This window comes from Taudactylus pleione, unplaced genomic scaffold (assembly GCF_031769625.1).
Source record: "Taudactylus pleione unplaced genomic scaffold, aTauple2 ptg000604l, whole genome shotgun sequence".
NCBI lineage: Eukaryota > Metazoa > Chordata > Amphibia > Anura > Myobatrachidae > Taudactylus > Taudactylus pleione.
Genome location: NW_028285006.1, coordinates 1,396,187 through 1,413,649, shown reverse-complemented (window position 1 = coordinate 1,413,649; position 17,463 = coordinate 1,396,187). Strand labels below are relative to the sequence as shown.

At 49.2% G+C, this 17,463-nt stretch overlaps 1 protein-coding gene across 4 annotated transcripts in view; it reads right to left on the bottom strand.

Moving 5' to 3' along the window:
• The window catches only part of CCDC30 (coiled-coil domain containing 30), a 240,090-nt gene that overhangs the window by 35,661 nt on the left and 186,966 nt on the right, over nucleotides 1–17,463 (bottom strand). For all 4 annotated transcript variants that reach the window (XM_088453973.1, XM_088453974.1, XM_088453976.1 and 1 more), the window contains one exon: nucleotides 8,645–8,821. In XM_088453973.1, the coding sequence (XP_088310099.1) occupies nucleotides 8,645–8,821 (177 nt within the window). The remainder of the gene's footprint in view (nucleotides 1–8,644; nucleotides 8,822–17,463) is intronic.

Here is a 17,463-nt window from a genome sequence, read left to right as displayed (position 1 = left end):
GCCAAAGTTTGCTTTGAAGCAGGCCAACCCTTTTTACAGAAGCCTTAGAGGACAAACAAAGCATCCGACTTCCTAAACGAAGAAGTGCGGTCAACATAAGTCCTTAAGGCCCGCACAACATCCAAAGAGGCCTCACCCACGGAAAGACCCGGTGAGTTAAAGGCCGGAACAACGATTTCCTCATTAACATGAAACTGGGAAACAACTTTGGGAAGAAACTCGGGCCGAGTGCGGAGTACTGCCCTGTTCCCATGAAAAACCAAGAAAGGGGGTCTACAAGAAAGAGCCCCTAACTCAGAAACACGTCTGGCTGAAGCAATAGCCAGAAGGAAAACAGTCTTAGCTGTTAGCCATTTAAGATCCACTGATCCCAGTGGTTCAAACGGCGGTCCTTGGAGAGCCCTCAGGACCACAGCCAAATCCCAAGGCGCCACAGGTGGAACAAAGGGCGGCTGAATGCGGACAACACCTTGCATAAAGGTGCGCACATCCGGGATTGTAGCAATCCTACGGTGAAACCAGACAGACAGGGCCGAAACCTGTACCTTCAAAGAAGCAAGGCGAAGCCCATGATCTAGTCCCGCTTGCAGGAAGGCGAGAATCCGAGACAGACGAAAATCCCGCGGTGCATAACCTCTCGGTCGACACCACTGGAAGAACGTATGCCACACGCGATGGTATGTCCTCGCGGAAGACTGTTTCCGAGCTCGCAACATGGTACGCACCACAGAGCTGGAAAACCCCCGGGACCTCAGCATGGCCGTCTCAACAGCTACGCCGTCAAAGACAGCCGAGTCAGGTCCGGGTGACGACAAGGACCCTGAGACAGGAGGTCCGGTCGTAGCGGCAACCGCAGAGGACTGTCCACGGACAGACCCTGAAGGTCTGAGAACCAGTGCCGTCTGGGCCACGTGGGAGCTATCAACAGGAGCGTCCCTCCTTCCTGTTTGAATTTCCGGATTACCCGTGGAAGAAGGGAGACCGGAGGGAACAGGTATGCGAACCGGAACGTCCACCGGACGGACAGAGCATCCACCAGAGACACCCCTTCGTCTCTTGTGCGAGACCCGTACACCGGCAACTTGTTGTTGTGCCGGGACGCCATGAGGTCGATCTCTGGAAGACCCCATCTGTCCACCAGTAGTTGAAAAACGTCCGGGTGCAGGGACCATTCCCCCGGATGAACGTCCTGGCGACTGAGAAAGTCCGCCTCCCAATTGAGCACTCCCGGGATGAAGACCGCTGATATGGCCGGAAGATTGCGCTCCGCCCAAACCAGGATCCGAGACACCTCTACGAGAGCTGCCCAGCTTCGGGTTCCTCCTTGCCTGTTTATGTAGGCCACGGTGGTAGCGTTGTCCGACTGGACCTGTACCGGGTGACCCAGGAGAAACCGATGTGCCTGCTGGAGAGCATTGAAGACCCAAGATATTGATTGGAAGCTCCGCTTCTGTCGGCGTCCACCTGCCCTGGAACAGATGTGGACCCGAAACTGCTCCCCAGCCCCGAAGACTGGCGTCCGTTGTCAACAGGACCCAATTTGGAACCCAGAACGGACGTCCCTCGCTGAGGTGGGTCATCTGTAACCACCAAGCAAGGGACAGGCGAACCTCCGGGGTGAACACAATCGTCTGGGACTTCAGAGACTGAGGCAGCCCGTTCCACTTTGACAGGATCAGGTGCTGCAGAGGTCTGGAGTGAAACTGGGCATATTCCACCATGTCGAACACCGACACCATGGAGCCCAGTAACCTCATCGCCGAGTGTAGAGACAACCGGCGGCTGTGCAGACAACTGCGCACCCTTGACTGTAAAGCAGAGATCTTTTCCTCCGTCACGAAGATCTTTTGCTGTCCCGAGTCCAATAAGGCTCCAAGATGCAGAATCCTCCGAGACGGGATTAGAGTGGACTTCTGCCAGTTGATTAGCCAGCCGTGCCGTTGCAGCAGGGCAATGGTCAGGTCCAAGTGGCGTAACAGGAGCTCTGGAGATCCCGCCACCAATAACAGGTCGTCCAAGTACGGCAACATGCGGACTACCTGCAGCCGCAGAGAAGCCGCCATGACCGCCATCACCTTGGTGAAAACATGTGGTGCTGTCGCCAGGCCAAAAGGTAACGCCCGAAACTGGAAGTGGTCGCTGCGGATTGCAAACCTGAGGAACTGATGATGGCGCAAAAGAATAGGGACATGCAGGTAAGCGTCCTGTATGTCCAATGACACCATGTAGTCCCCAGGTTCCAGCGCCAGAATGATGGACAAAGGGTCTCCATCCGAAACTTCGGTACCCGCAAAGACTTGTTGAGTGCTTTGAGGTTGAGAATCGGACGATACGACCCATTGGGTTTCTGTACCAAAAAAAGATTTGAATAGAAACCCTGGCCCCTCTGGGAGAATGGAACAGGCACTATAACTCCAGCCTGGAGCATAGTGTGCAATACCTTCCGCAGCTCCGTAGCCTTGTTCCGGTCTGATGGTAGACCCGTGGTGAAGAATCGAGCCGGGGGTCTGTGCCGGAAGGAGAGGGCGTACCCGTGGGAGACCACCTCCAGAACCCAAGTGTCTGTCGTAGTGACCGACCAACACTGGGCGGACTGCAGCAGGCGGCCTCCCACCCTGGGATCCCCCAAAGGGAGGCCCGGACCATCAGGCCGCAGGCTTGTCATCTGGCTTGGGGGCCGGACGTCTGGTACTCCATGCCTGCTTCCGGGGCTTGACCGATTTCCTAGGGCCAGCCTGACGAGGAAACGACTGTGGTTTGGGCCTGCCCTGGGCCCTAGATGACCGAAAGGACGATGGTCCAGAACCAGAAGGAGCAGCGGCCGACGGGAGACAAGCCGATTTGGCTGCCGCCAGCGTGGCCACAATCTTATCCAGATCCGGACCGAAGAGAACTTCTCCGGTAAACGGCAACGCTTCCAGACCCTTCTTGGAATCTGCGTCCGCCTTCCAGGATCGCAGTCACAAGGTGCGACGAGCAGCTACCGCTGCTGAAGAAATTCTAGACACCAGAGTACTAATGTCTAGAGCCGCCTCGTTGATGTAGGTGGCCGAATCACGGAGATTGCCAATCAACTCCGCCTGTTCGGCCGGACAGTCGGAATCAAAAGAAGCCTCTAATGAATCCGCCCAGCGCTCCATCGCTCTGGCAACCAAGCAAATGGCCATAGCCGGCCGTGCTGCCCCCCCGCAAGGGAATAAGCGGACTTCAGGCAGATTTCCACCTTGCGGTCCGTAGCATCCTTAAAGGAGGACATGGATGGCATCGGCAATCTGGCACTACGGACAAGACGGGTCACGTGAGAATCCACCTGTGGAGGGGATTCCCACTTAGCAAAATAATTATCCGCGAACGGATAAGCCACCTCCAGGCGTCGCTGCGGCTGGTATCTTTTGCCAGGTTGTTTCCACGCCTCCTCTAAATGGTCCACCAACTGACCTGAAAGAGGAAAGACTGTGGCATCGCCCTTCACGTCTTTGAAAAAGGCATACTTAGACTTAGCCGCTGGGGGAACTTCGTCCTCAATCACCAAGGCTGTGCGGACCGCCCGAATAAGTCCAGGAATATATACTTTGGACTTAGCATCAGCGTCCTTAGTATGGAGAGGTTCCTGATCGTAAGGATCCAGAATCTCCCCATCATCAGACGTCCCTTCGTCATCCTCATAAGGAGCGGACAGAGACGCCACCGGCCGTTTATGAGGCCGCATCACAGAGTCCCCTTGCAACACATCCGACAAGTGCTGTACAGAACTCGTCAGGGAGTTAACCCACGCTGGCTCCTGAGAAACCGGGAGCGGGGAAATAGGGAGACTGTGGGGTACCACCAATTGTCATGGGAAACCCTGCATGGGTGACGACACCACCGACTGCTGGGACAAACCCATCGGAGTAAACGCGGGCTGCGGAGCTAACTGGCCCACTAAAGCTGTTAGCGCCTGAGCGAAACAAGCCCAGGGCGGCTCCTGTACCGGTGCTGTAACCATAAGAGGCCGCGCCATGGACAAACACTGCCGGCAAAGGCCCTCCGCGCTACCCTCCCCCTCCGCTAACGGTACTTTACACGTGGTACACTGTAGCCGGAGGGGAAAATCACTTTCAGACATGATGGCACCACGTATGTGACCCCTCTCACCAATTATATATTAAATAGGCGAGAGACCACCCTGCAGCACCGCACCGCAAGGGCTTAGCAGAAAGAACAGGGACAGTAATAAAGCTGACAGTCTTGAGAAGAAAAGTTACAGGCAGCAGCGCTAGCACAGTCACATACAATGCAAAGAAAATCAATTCCTGCACTAACAGCGCTGATCACTCAACTACACAGACACAGGGCCTGGTAGGACACAGCGCTGCATACACAGACCTGACCACAGCGGAGGAGAGGTATGCAGGGGGACCCAGACCACGATGCTTCCAATGCAGGCTTCCAGCAGCGATCACCATGCTTCTGAAAAGATGGCCGCCGAGGAGCAGAGAGAAGGCTGGCCTGGGGGAGGAGCGCTGACACAGGGCCAGTCAGCACAGTGCAGAGAGGACTGTGTGCAGCGGGGGAGGCGCCGGCTGTGAGACAGGGAAGGAGCGCTCCCCTGGCATGCATTTAACCCCTGGGACGCCGCAGCGCTACCGCTCTGCTGCGGTCCGCTGTCCCAGGGGGTAGTGGAAGCGCAGGTTGGTCGCCTGGCTCCACGCTGCAGCCAGTCCCCAGGGAGCCCCCTGCCTGGGGACTTAGGACCATGTGATCAGCGGGGACCCACCGCGGGACCCCGCTGCTTACCTCTGTCTCCCTTGAATCCGGCCATGGTCCGGAACATCTGGGGTCACCGCTAGCTGTGACCCCAGATGCCCACCAGCATCCCCGGATCAGTACCGGCGTTCTGGTACCGGCGGGGTGTAGGGAAGACAGCATGGACGTCAGGACTGACTGTCCATGCTGTTCATCCAGATGTGCAGCCACAGCTGCATGAAGAAAAAGCTTCAGGGGCTCTTCTAGCCCCCACTCCAACAGGTGCACCCGACTCCGGCCGGGCACCAAACTAAACTGAGGTGCTTTGGCTCGGGGGCGGGGTATAGGAGGGGGACCTAGTGCATCCTGGGAGGCTGAAAGCTTAACTCTTTGGTGCCCTGCGACTGACGTCACACCTATACCCCAAGGTATCCTGTGGATACCCTATGGACCCTGAAGTAGAAAGATAGATTTTACAGCTCTCACAAGTGCAGGTATATTCAACTTGAGGGGGGGGTCCTCCTCTCCCCAGAGAGGAGTCAGAATGAGAGAGATCTGTGTCTTTGGCCTCCCCAGATGATTGATCACAAATCTGATAACCGGGTGGACTGGGAAGATAACACAGCACGCTTAGTAGGTTTACTAGGTAAGGGTCTCTCCTTTTGCAGCATTTGTAAAAAGCTGTAGAGGTATAAGCAGCCTCTGCACTGAGGTAGAAAATGCGTCACCCATGGGGGAGGCTAAGGATTTGCAGGGAGTACCTGTTGTGGCCATCCCATAGGGGGAGCTACAACAGGGACCACTAGGTGGTCCGCAATTTTTGCCAGCACCTGTGAAAAAGTAGCCCGGGGCAGTATAACAAGATGCACAAAGACCATCCTGAATAAAGTCCTCTGAAGCTAAGCCTGCTTAGCAGGACTTACAAGACACCAGAGTGGGGGCAGCAGGCTGCTTGTTATTCTTGCCTCTGCCAGACATAGCTGCAAGAATAATGTAACACACAATCTGGCACAGTGCAGTGAGCAACCCAGATGTATGTGCAATATAGCAAAGTGCGCAACAGTGATATATAGTATGTGATAGCCCTCACAAATATAGGGAGATGTGAGGTACAATGAACCTCCCCATACCTTAGTATACCAGGGTTATAGTGGAATAAAGGTAAAGGTAGAAGCTGACAGTTATAGAAAAAAAAGGAAACAGACAGCAGCGCTAGCAAAAGTCACATACAATGCAGAATATGCAATATAACTGCAGTGGGCACTAAAATCAATTACACAGACCACAGTGGGTGGTAGGATATAGCACTGTATAACCTGGCCAATGGGAGTTGTATACAGGGAGACTGGACCCAGCGTTCCTGGAGACCTGAATGCAGAAAATGGCTGCCATGAGTCTCAGAGGGGGCAAAGGGTGAGCGAGGAGCAGCAAGACTGCAGTGGAATGGCATCCTGAGCTGGGGGAGGGGCTGCAGGGAGAGCGCCTTCTCCCCTATGCTGACATTAACCACCGGGTCCCCTGGCCTTAAATTGTGCCCTGCGCCAGTGCTTGTCCTGGTGGTCTAGTGGAGTCCCGGACAAACCGGTGTCCACATCAGCGCCTCCCATCTGTCTCCTGAGACTGGAGGCAAGACAGCGCATAGACGCGGGTCCCTGCAAGCGGTGATCCGCCTTACCTGTCCCCTTGAGTCCCGCCTGCAGTCTGGGGCCCGGGGAGCCCTGCTAGCTAGGTCCCCCTCAGAGATCAGCCGGGAGTACCTAGCTTAGGGCTGGTGTAACTGCGCCAAGGAGGGGTGATGGAGCAGCAGTGCAGATGTCCAAAGGACTGTCTAGCGCTGCTGCTCTTGTAGTAAAATAAATGAAAATAAAGGTGAATCATAAAAATAAGTTTCGGCTGCTTAATAGCAGCCCCACTGTTATAACGGTGATCCAGCTCCTGCCGGACACCAACGAAACGGAGTTGCCCTCAAGCTCTGGGCGGGGTATAGGGGGAAGGACTGGAGCATCCTGGGATTGAAAAAGCTTTGCTGTTGGTGTCTGGTCCTCCAAGTCCCACCTACACCTCATTGTCTCCCCTATGGACCCTGTGGAGGTCTATGGGAGGAAGAAGCAAAAGCATTGAGAACAAATTTTAAGTTGTCAAGAGTCGTGGAGGATCCTCTACTCTATACCACATGGTACAAGTGTCATAGAATAAAAGAGAAAATAACAAGACAATGGCTGGCGTGCTGACTGAACCCACATTCCCTTGCATCCTTTATAAGCACTTTAAGACAGCCAGGCAGACCGATCATGAGTCAGAAATTTGCTAGAAAGCAACTTCTGACCATATTTACCAACATTCCCTACATGATCCGTAAATGTAACTGATTATTGGGCATGCGGAACCACTGGCGGATCCAGGGAGGGGGGCAATTGTGGCGATCGCCCCCCTAGAAGTCAGACTCCGCTGTCACATGACAGCGCTCCTCATCCACATAGCATCCAGCAGCCTGTAATGTCATGCTGCTGCAGGCACCAGGGGGAGATCCGGGCACTAGAGTGTGACATACAGTGGTAACAGGTGTCCCCTGGCTGTGTCTGTGTGCAAGATAAAAGGAGCGGCGGCCATTTTTTCGAGGACCAGCGCCCAGGGTAGCATGCTTGGCTCCCGAGTCCCGCACGCCGTATCAACCACCTTCCTTCAGCTCTGCTATAGTAGGTTAGGTCCAGGAGCTGTGGGGAGCAAGCAACTGGTGAGACAGGAAGAGGGGACTGATGGGGGAGAGTGACGGGGCAGAAACAAGCAGAGTGCAAGCTGTAGAAGTTGTAATCACAGGAGAGCACCCGGCTGAGGCATAAAGTGGTACCATAACAAGGTAATAACAGCAAATAAGTTCCTTATATGTCAATGTTTGTGTATATATGTGGCTGTGTGTATATATGTGGCTGTGTGTATATATGTGGTTATCTGTGTGTATATATGTGGCTGTGTGTGCATATGTGGCTGTGTGTGTATATATGTGGCTATCTGTGTGTATATATGTGGCTGTGTGTATATATGTGGCTGTGTGTGTATATATGTGGCTGTGTGTGTATATATGTGGCTATCTGTGTGTATATATGTGGCTATCTGTGTGTATATATGTGGCTATCTGTGTGTATATATGTGGCTGTGTTTGCATATGTGGCTGTGTGTATATATTTGGCCATCTGTGTGCATATGTGGCTGTGTGTATATGTGTGCATGTGTGTGTGTCTCTGCTTTGACAAAGTCTTATATGTCCTGTTTGTAATAAATATATATATATATATATATATATATATAAAGGTTTGTTGGAAATGGTGAATGTAGCATCTCATGGTTTCAAGCTAGGTCACAGATATATCGGGCACTGTACCACTATCACACCCACCTCATTGGCTGGCAAGGCAAGGTGGTAATTAACTTAATCGGAGGGGGAGGAGTTAGGACTGGAAAGGGGAGGAGTCTGCGCTAAACAGTAAATCGCCCCCCCCCCCCCTAAAAGAAAAGTCTAGATCCGCCAACGTGCGGAACAAACATGATACAATATTGGGCAAATTGAGTACAAAAGATTACAGTAGTAAATAAACTATACAATATACATTAGGAAACTGTAATAAATGTAATGTATATTGCATCATTTTATCCTGATTAGGTTAGAGATCTGTCCATACTGCTTTCCTCAAATGCAATTTAGCATTTGCTGTAGTTCTCCACCTCCAAGTTCCTTTGCATGAGTAGAATGCAGCACGGCGTCAATGAGTATGTATAATACGATTTAGAGGGCCTCTCTAGCACAGTACAGAAATACTGAAACTCCATCACTTTCACGCTCTCCACATTGAAGCATACAGTCTTGGAAGGTTTGCCGAGGGTATGTTCTAAGTAGGATGAACAATCCCCATATGTTCTGTACCTTAGTGTTCTCCTTTTGTAGAAGGAAATGTTGTTTCTTGGCATCCAGGTTCTTGTCTCGCTCATATCTCAGTTCTTTCTCAGCAGAGCTGCAGACGTTCTGGACTCTGTGCAGGTCTTGGCGTAGCTGACGTATTTCCTCATACTGCTGTTGGATCAGTGAATCCCCAGACAGATGCTGCCAAACACAAGTGAAAATCACAGTGAGATGATAATTTAATTCCTTAAAGTAGTAACAGGCATTATTTACAAATTGCTGGCGTAAATTCTGCACAGAATACGTGTGTCTGTGTGTATAATTTATCATTATTATATGTGGGAGAGCTGACAAAGTGTTCTGCTGAAATAAAATGTAATATTCATGTAAAGTGACTGATAGTGGACTAATTGGCATAGAAAACAAGGTTAAATGTTTGGGGGACTATACTACATCAAGCTTAGAAGAAACTATGATAGCATCTATAACAGCTATATTGTTAACAATATCAGCAGAAGAGCTTAAATGGCAAAAGAGGATTTTCTTTTTACTCACCGTAAAATCAATTCCTCCGAGTTCAATCTGGGGAATGCTGATGCTGGGATATGAGGGAGAGGCCGAGGAGTAGGCACTATAATAGTTAATGGTCTGAAACCTGCCTCCCCTATAAATTCTCCCCTTCCTCTAGCTCCTCAGTTATCTGACTAGTAAAGCCAAAGGAGAAAAATAGTGAAGAACACCACCAGGGAAGGAACTCAGGGCCTGATTCAGACCCGGTTGCAAGTGCTGAGCGTTTGCAGCCGGGTCGATGATTGCCCACTGGCATGGGCGCGACGGAGCCGGCTCCGTCGTGCGCATGCGCGAGACCCGGCTAGCGACGGGTGCCCCGTCGCTCCGGGTCTCGCACCAAAGGGGGCGAGCTGTAGATGGTGAGTGACAGCTCGCCCCCTTTGGTGGGCGGGCCGGGGGGGTGGCCGGCCAAACAGAGGCGTTCCCAACGGAACACTTGCCGTTTGGGGGCGGCCCCACTGACATCACCAGTGATGTCAGTGGGAGAGCTTCCGGCTTTGTTAGAGCCGAAAGCTCTCTGGGGCTTGCGGCCACCAGACCCTACCACAAGGGTCTAGTCGCAAGCCCGATGGTCGCGATGGTCTTGACCATGGCGACCATCAACCTGGCCGCTTGCTATAGCTGTGGGTGGTTACCCACAGGTATGCGAGCGGCCTGGAGGCCGCTCCAAAAAAAAAAAAAAAAAACACCCTGATTCAGAGCGAGCGCTCTTTCAGAGCGCCCGTCTCTGTATCAGGCCCTCAGTGTTTCCCAGATTGGACTCTCTATACACTGTAGTATAGTACACTGGGACTGCAAGCCTCAAGAGGGAAGGGAATCACGCACAGGCAGTGCTGCACGCAAAATTATACCAGCAAAACCCTCATCCTTAGCCACAAAAGTGTGGAAACAAACTTTGTTAAACGTGTGCACTGAGGACCAGGTGGCAACCTTGTATTGTTGTTCAACCGAAGCACCATGCTGAGCTGCCCAAGAAGCACTCACAGCCCGAGTCAAATGCACTCGAATGGGATCAGGAATAGAATCATAGATATATATAGGCCTGTCTCTATTATGAGCGTCATAAAGCTCTAAGAGGGGTATCCAATTAGCCATCAACAGTGAAAAACAGGGATTTCTCGCCGATTATCCCCATTTTTCGACAATGTTATTTTTCTCCCTATCCTATTATTTCGGATGAATAATAGGATATTTCAGCCGAAAACAAATAGGATCCATGATAAGTTCACGGACCTAAGTGTTTTCGCCTTTGCGACTGCAAAAAAACAGCACTTTTCGTGGATTTTTTCTCGGGACGCACCAGGTCCCGGAATAAAAGCCACGATAAGTGCCAGCGTCAGGCAGCACTCCGGGGCTAATTGGATAGCCCCGGGGGATACATTAGCGCCCAAACAATGTTTGGGGCTAATTGGATACCGCCATTTGAGACAGTCTGCTTTAAGCAAAGCAGCGGTTCTAGCCACATATATACTGAGGATCGTACCACATCCAGAAATCGGAGTAGACTCTCTGGATCAGATGATTGCAAGATTGGAACAACAATCTCCCGATTAAGGTGAAAATGTGAAACCACCTTAGGAATAAAGGATAGCCAAGAACGGAGAACCACCTAGTCCACATGGGAAAATCAAAAGAAAAGTTACCTTCCAAGTTAACCACCTTAATTCCACCGTATATAGTGGCTCAAAAGGAGCCTGCTGAAGAGCAGCGAAGACTAAATTAAGGTCCCATGGTGGGAGGAGTGGAATATAAGGTGACTGGATGTTCTAACATCTGGTAAGGATGCCAGACGCCTCTGAAAAAGTACAGACAAGGCCGAAACCTGACCCGTCAATTAAGAGAGGTGGAGGCCTTTGGACGTTACGTTCTATAAAGATAAAGAAGACGTGGTAAGCAGATCCTCGAGGTTGAAACTCTCTTGGTTTTGCACCAAAGGATGTAAAATCTTCACACCCTACAATAAATAATTGAAGTGGATGACTTACATGCTTGCAACATAGTCTGGATAACGGATGTAGGAAACCCCTTGGACCTCAAAAGACTGATCTCAAGTGCCACGCCGTTAAAGCCAATTGAGGTAAATTGGGATGGAAAAATTAATCCAGCGATAATAGATCTTTTTGTAGTGGCAGCCTCCACATCTGATTGACCACCAGAGACAGAAGACTTGTGTACCATGACCTCCATGGCCAATCTGGTGCCATTAGAAGGACATGAGCCTCAGTCTCGCTTGAACCATCTGAATACATGCGGGAGCATGGGAATGAGCAGAGAGATACCTGAAATGGAAGGACCACTTGGCTGTCAAGGCATCTACCAGGATCACCTGTGGATCCCTGGACCATGCCCCAATACCACGGAAGCTTCCTAATCAATCTATCTCTGTCAGACCCCACTTCTCCACAAACTTTTTTTAATATGTCCTGATGTTGGGACAACTTCCCTGGGTGAACTCTGAGAGAGTTGGCTTCTCACTTGTCCACCCCTGGAATAAAAATGGCAGATATGGCTGGTACAAATTAAGTCATGATCTATACAGTCTCTGACATAACCTGAGGACTCATGGTTCCTCCTTCTCTGTTGATGTATGCCACTGCTGTAGCATTGTCTTGCTACACCTGTATAGGCCTGCCCTTGAGAAAATGTTGTGCCTGGACAAGACCATGAAAAACAGCTCGCAGTTCTAGCATATTTATACATTCTCTCTTTCAGTGACCAAAGCCCCTGTAACTGGAACCCTTGAGTCACTGCACCCTATCCCCGGAAACTGGCATCTGTTGTGACTCATGCTCATTTCCAAGGAGAAAGGTTGGGAATGCTGAGCCACTAATCCAGGGAATGAAGCGTCTGTATGGACAGTTGAAAAAAACTGCAGATCTAGGCAGGTATCCCGTCTCCTCAAACGCTGAAGTTTAAAATGCTGAAGGGGACTTCCAGTGGGCAGGGCATCTAGAATGGCCACTTTTTAACCTGGCTCCCTGATCTCCATCATTCACAACACTAATTGAGGATTTGGAGCTGCAAAAGAGGAGTAATTCATCATACTGCTCCCACCTGGAGTGGTGACACGGGGCCACATCTATCTCCACCAGAGTCCGGCCCAAATCTGGGCCTACCTTGGGGTTCTACGCTGTCTTTACATGTGGCGGGTATAACCCTTCTTCCCCGACAGCTATGTACGTCCTCAGAGGCTTCTACCTAGCCCAGACAGGGACCTTGTGTACTGCTAGGAGAGGTGGCGTCCCACATGCGGCTGTATCCCGCTGAAGCTGCAGCTCTCCTTCCGTCTCCCCTCTAGGCTCCCGCTGTGAATCAGCCTGGACTTCTTGTTCATGGTGGTCTGCTTTGCAGAGTCTGCGCGCTGCTCCCACCGGCTTCTAAAGGCTGTGGCTCTCTGCTTCCTCCTCCACAGCTTTGGCTCAGTGAAAGGATCAGAGGGAGCATCTGACTGAAGTGCACTGAGGTGACTCTGGCTGGCTGATTAACCTGTCCCTGCTTGGGGCTATTGTGCCTCCCTGTTTGGGGTCCCACTTACCCAATTTTATGCAGAGGGGAGTGTAACTGCCCTGGGAAGATCTGAACTGTGTTATTATAACATATCATAAGCACCTAAGAATCCATCCTCATACAGCTGGGGGTATTAGGTGGATAATTCAACAAAACCATGGAAGTGCCTGCTATGCTGCCTGCTGCAAATACACCTGCTACATATCTGGTGACAGAGCTGGGTAGACTCTTTCAGTCATATCTAGACGACAAATTTAACAGTTTGATTTCCACTTTGGATCAATTTCTGGGCTTTCCTGCCCATTCCTCACAAACTGAGACCCCCTTGGAAAAGTTGAGTGACTCTGTGATTGTGTCTCTCCATTGCCTCTACAGCCTACATGTAATGCTCTGAAGCTTGTACATATTGCAGAGGATGAGACTTTATTCCCTACAGAGTAGTTTTACTGGGACATTTGGAATTCTAGCCTCCAGAAGGACTTTCTCTATCTCCATGGGCAACTGGACAATCTGAGATAATTTTCTCCTATCTGGGTCCTGAGACATGGCTTTTGACCATACTTTATGGGTTGCACCAAAGGTTAAAGTGGTCAGAATGTGGCAGAACTGCGTTCCGTCAGTTCCATTTGGAGACGGAACCAGTTCCGCCTCCTCCGGCCCACCTAATCCACGATGTCATCCCGGTGCCCGCTGAGATTTTGTTACTAGTGGACGCCCGGCTGCTTCCCTACAGCGACAGCCGGAGGCTGGAGTTCACTCTTGATTACAGCCTCCGGCTCCCGCAGTGTGCAGCTCCGAGGAGCAGGCAGCCAGACGGACGGCAGGGGACGCAAGAGCGGGGCTTAAGGTAAGTATTGTTTTTTTTTTTTTTTATGTAAGGGGCACTACTACAGGGGGCACTTACTAATGGAGGCACTACTACAGGGGGCATTACCACTGGGGGCACTACTACAGGGGGCACTTACTAATGGAGGCACTACTACAGGGGGCACTACTACAGGGGGCATTGCATAAGGGGCACTACTACTGTGGGCTCTGCATAAGGGGCACTTCCACTACAGTGGGCATTGCATAAGGGGCACTACTGCTGTGGGCATTATGTGTAATGGAAACTACTACTGTGGGCATTGTATAAAGGGCACTACTACTGTGGGCATTGTGTATTAGGGGCACTACTACTGTGGGCAATGTGTATATGGGGAACTAAAGTAGGCGCTGTGTAAAAGGGGCACTACTGTGTCATAACATGAATAAGGGACACTATGTGGTGTCATTTGAATCAGGGACACTATGGTGTAATGTGAATAAGATTGTGCTACTGTGTGGCGTAATTTGAATTGGGAATACTATTGTGTGACCACAACCCTTTCTTTTTGAGACCACCCCCTTTTTTGCACCGCGCACCTACGCTGCATGCAGTCCCTTTATTAAAAAAGAGGGGTTAGATACACCACTTCTCTAGGACCACTTTAAGCACTGGGTTGAACCAGGTGTCTCTGATTGCTAATAACAAAGTTTACTCTGCATTTTTGCACACTCCCCACACTGTTTCCCTGCATCAGTTTTCTATCAGGCTACTTGGGCTCCCTGTTACATTGTATATTTCACCAATATTTCAGGGTCTCTTGGGTTATGTAACATGAATACTATACTATTTTTATGTATATATACATTTTCCTGGTTATGACTACCTCTGGACACCAATATACGATTGACACATTTTCTTAGTCATATTTTTCTGCATGATGTTTGTGACTTGATTGTTGTGTTATCTCTATATGTAAACACTATCCTGGTTGTGGAATCCACCGGACACTGTTATTTAATTGACTTACTCTCTCATTTATTTTTCATTATAATCACTGTGTACTAATCCTAGTGAGCTATTTGCCCATTTAAAATTTTCCATTGTTGTATACTGGATTGGTATTTCTATAATTCTTTACAGTCTGATACTGTTTTTTGGAAATCATTTATACTTTATTATCTAATTCCACTTTAGTTAATACATTCTTTATTTTTTACATTACATTTTTACATTTTTGTTTTATCCTATCTGTCCAGGTATTACCATTGCTCCTGTGGCGAATTGATAGTTTACCCCCGCTATATATGTATCGTCTCCGCTCCTGGGTCTCCTGGGGGATGTCACTTAAAACGTATTATTTCCATATGCATGCATGTACTCCATTTCGATTCATAGGTCCTCTAATTATTTATACTTAAACGTATTTCAGTATGATTTACTGTCGGTTTCTACTATATGGCACATCTATACTGCTTCGTATGAGTGTGACAAATTATAAGGTTTTTGTTTGTTTCCTTCTCCCCATATAAGCATACATTATTATTACCATGACCAGCTTTCATCTACAAAACTTATTCTTGCTTTCTTCATGGAATGGACACGTCTTTGCCCCTGTGCTCATCTCCCCTGTGTGTATCACATTATATTTACTCTTTCATAGCCTTTTCACTCTGTTCTGTTAAGACATTATTAGTATTATAGACTCCGATCCTATACAGTTGTATTTATGTTATCCATATATTAATACCCGTTGGAGAATACTATTTTAATATATATGCTTCGGGTACTGACAGCAATAATAGCTCTTGCCTCGGTTATCTCCTCTGTATATCTAAATATTGTTATAATTAGTAGTTTATTGTTTAGACTGTGGGCTATGGCTGTAGCTCACGCTCTTCCGTTTTGATTAGGAAATCTGAAAATTTAAGTGTTTGAAGCATAGTTGTCGCTATATAATTCTGTGTGGACTATTTGTTCCATCCTTAGTCCCGTCATGTTTTTCATATGAGTATTTGAAATTCGATTTTGCATACTAGGTCTATTAGAATTTGTTAACTGATCTACGATACAAGCTATATTATTATATTTGTTGTATCTCTTTCTAATTATGTATGTGTTAGCTGTATTGTTTCTGTAACTTGTACCGATGCACATGTTTCAATTATAAAAAAAAAAATGCTGAAGGGGCCTGGAGTGGAAGTGTGCAAAAGCTACCACCTCTAATGTGGCTACCATATTCCCCAGTAGCTGCAAGCAGAGTAGTATGGACACCCTGTGAAGACACAAAAGGACTTGTACCAGGCATTGCAATTTCCTGATTTTGTCCCTTGGCAAATTGACACGTGTCGAAGAGAAGGCCCGGAAATACCATCCACCGTACTGGGACCAGACTGGACCCAGCCATGGAAATCCAAAGTTGACATGACAATAAATGAGCACTATGTAGATCTGCTGATGATGCGTTGACCAGCGTTGACCAGCAGGTCATCTAGGTTGGGAATTACTACAATTCCTTGACGATGCAGTTTAGCCACCATAGGTGCCATTATTTTGGTAAATACAGATGTGTCCTCTGCAGTTGCAGGAGGATATACATATCTGTACCCTTGGTGCAGTAGAAAGCCGAAAATTGAAGGTGAAGAGGACCTACTGCAAAATGCAGTAGTTTGTGATCTTGTTCCCATATAGGTACGTGCAAATTTGCGTCCTTGACAACGAGGGACACAAGAAATTCTCCCCCTTCCATAGGAAGCAAATATGGATTGCAAAGACTCCATCTTGAATTTCTGCACTTTTATGTGTGGGTTGAGCTTCTTTAAATTCAAGATGGGATGAAAAGAACAGTCTGGTTTCTTTACCAGGAAAAATAAGAGTTGTGGTATGACATACCTTTGTTAACTCTTTTTCTTCGAGGTCCATGGAGTCCACAGCCAATACATTGGGTATGAATCCCGGTCACCAAACAGTTAATACAAACTAGCTCTCTGCTCCCAGGATGCACCGGGTCCCTCCTCATATACCCCACCCCCTGCCTCAGGTAGCCAGTTCGTTACCAAGCTCAAGCAGGCAGAGACAAAACAAAGGGTAAGATAGAAAAAACCCATATTCATGAGTCCAGACTCTCAAGAGAAGAAATTTTCCGGAAAACGCCCCCCGGAACTAGAGGTGCGTCTGGGTGGGTGTCCTGTGGACACCATGGACCTCGAAGAAAAAGAGTTAACAAAGGTATGTCATACCATAACTCTTATTTTCTTCTTCGGGGTCCATGGGGTCCACAGCCAATACGTTGGGGATATCCCAAAGCACTAACCCTACGGGCGGGGACGCTCCTGACTCTCGGAAGAGAGGAGAATCCTACGCCCGAAGGAGGCATCCTGAGAGACAAAGGTGTCAAAGGCATAATTGCTCAGCAGAAGCACCCCGATGGGCCGCCCACGATGGACCTACTGCCCTAGTAGAATGTGCCCGCATGCCAGCCTGTGTATAAGCCAATGAAATTGCCATGCGAATCCACCTGGCCAGTGTCTGTTTATTGGCTGGCCAGCCACGCTTATGACAACCATAAAGCACAAAGAGTGAATCAGACTTCCTCCATTTGCTCGTGCGTTCCACATAAATTCTCAATGCACGGACCACATCCAGGGAAGCCTCTCCTGTCGAGAGACTAGTGCCATGAAACGCTGGAAACTATTATTTCTTCATTAATATGAAATTTAGACACTACTTTCGGAAGGTAACCCTCCCTAGTACGTAGTACTGCTCTATCTTGATGAAACACCAAGAACGGCTCACGGAAGGAAAGTGCAGCTAAATCCAACACTCCGCGTGCAGATGCTATAGAAGAAATACTGTCTTCGCTGTTAGCCACTTGATGTCTATTGAATTTAAAGGCTCGAACGGAGGAGCCTGTAAAACCCTCAAAACTAGAGTCAAATCCCGCGGAACAACCAGGGGAACG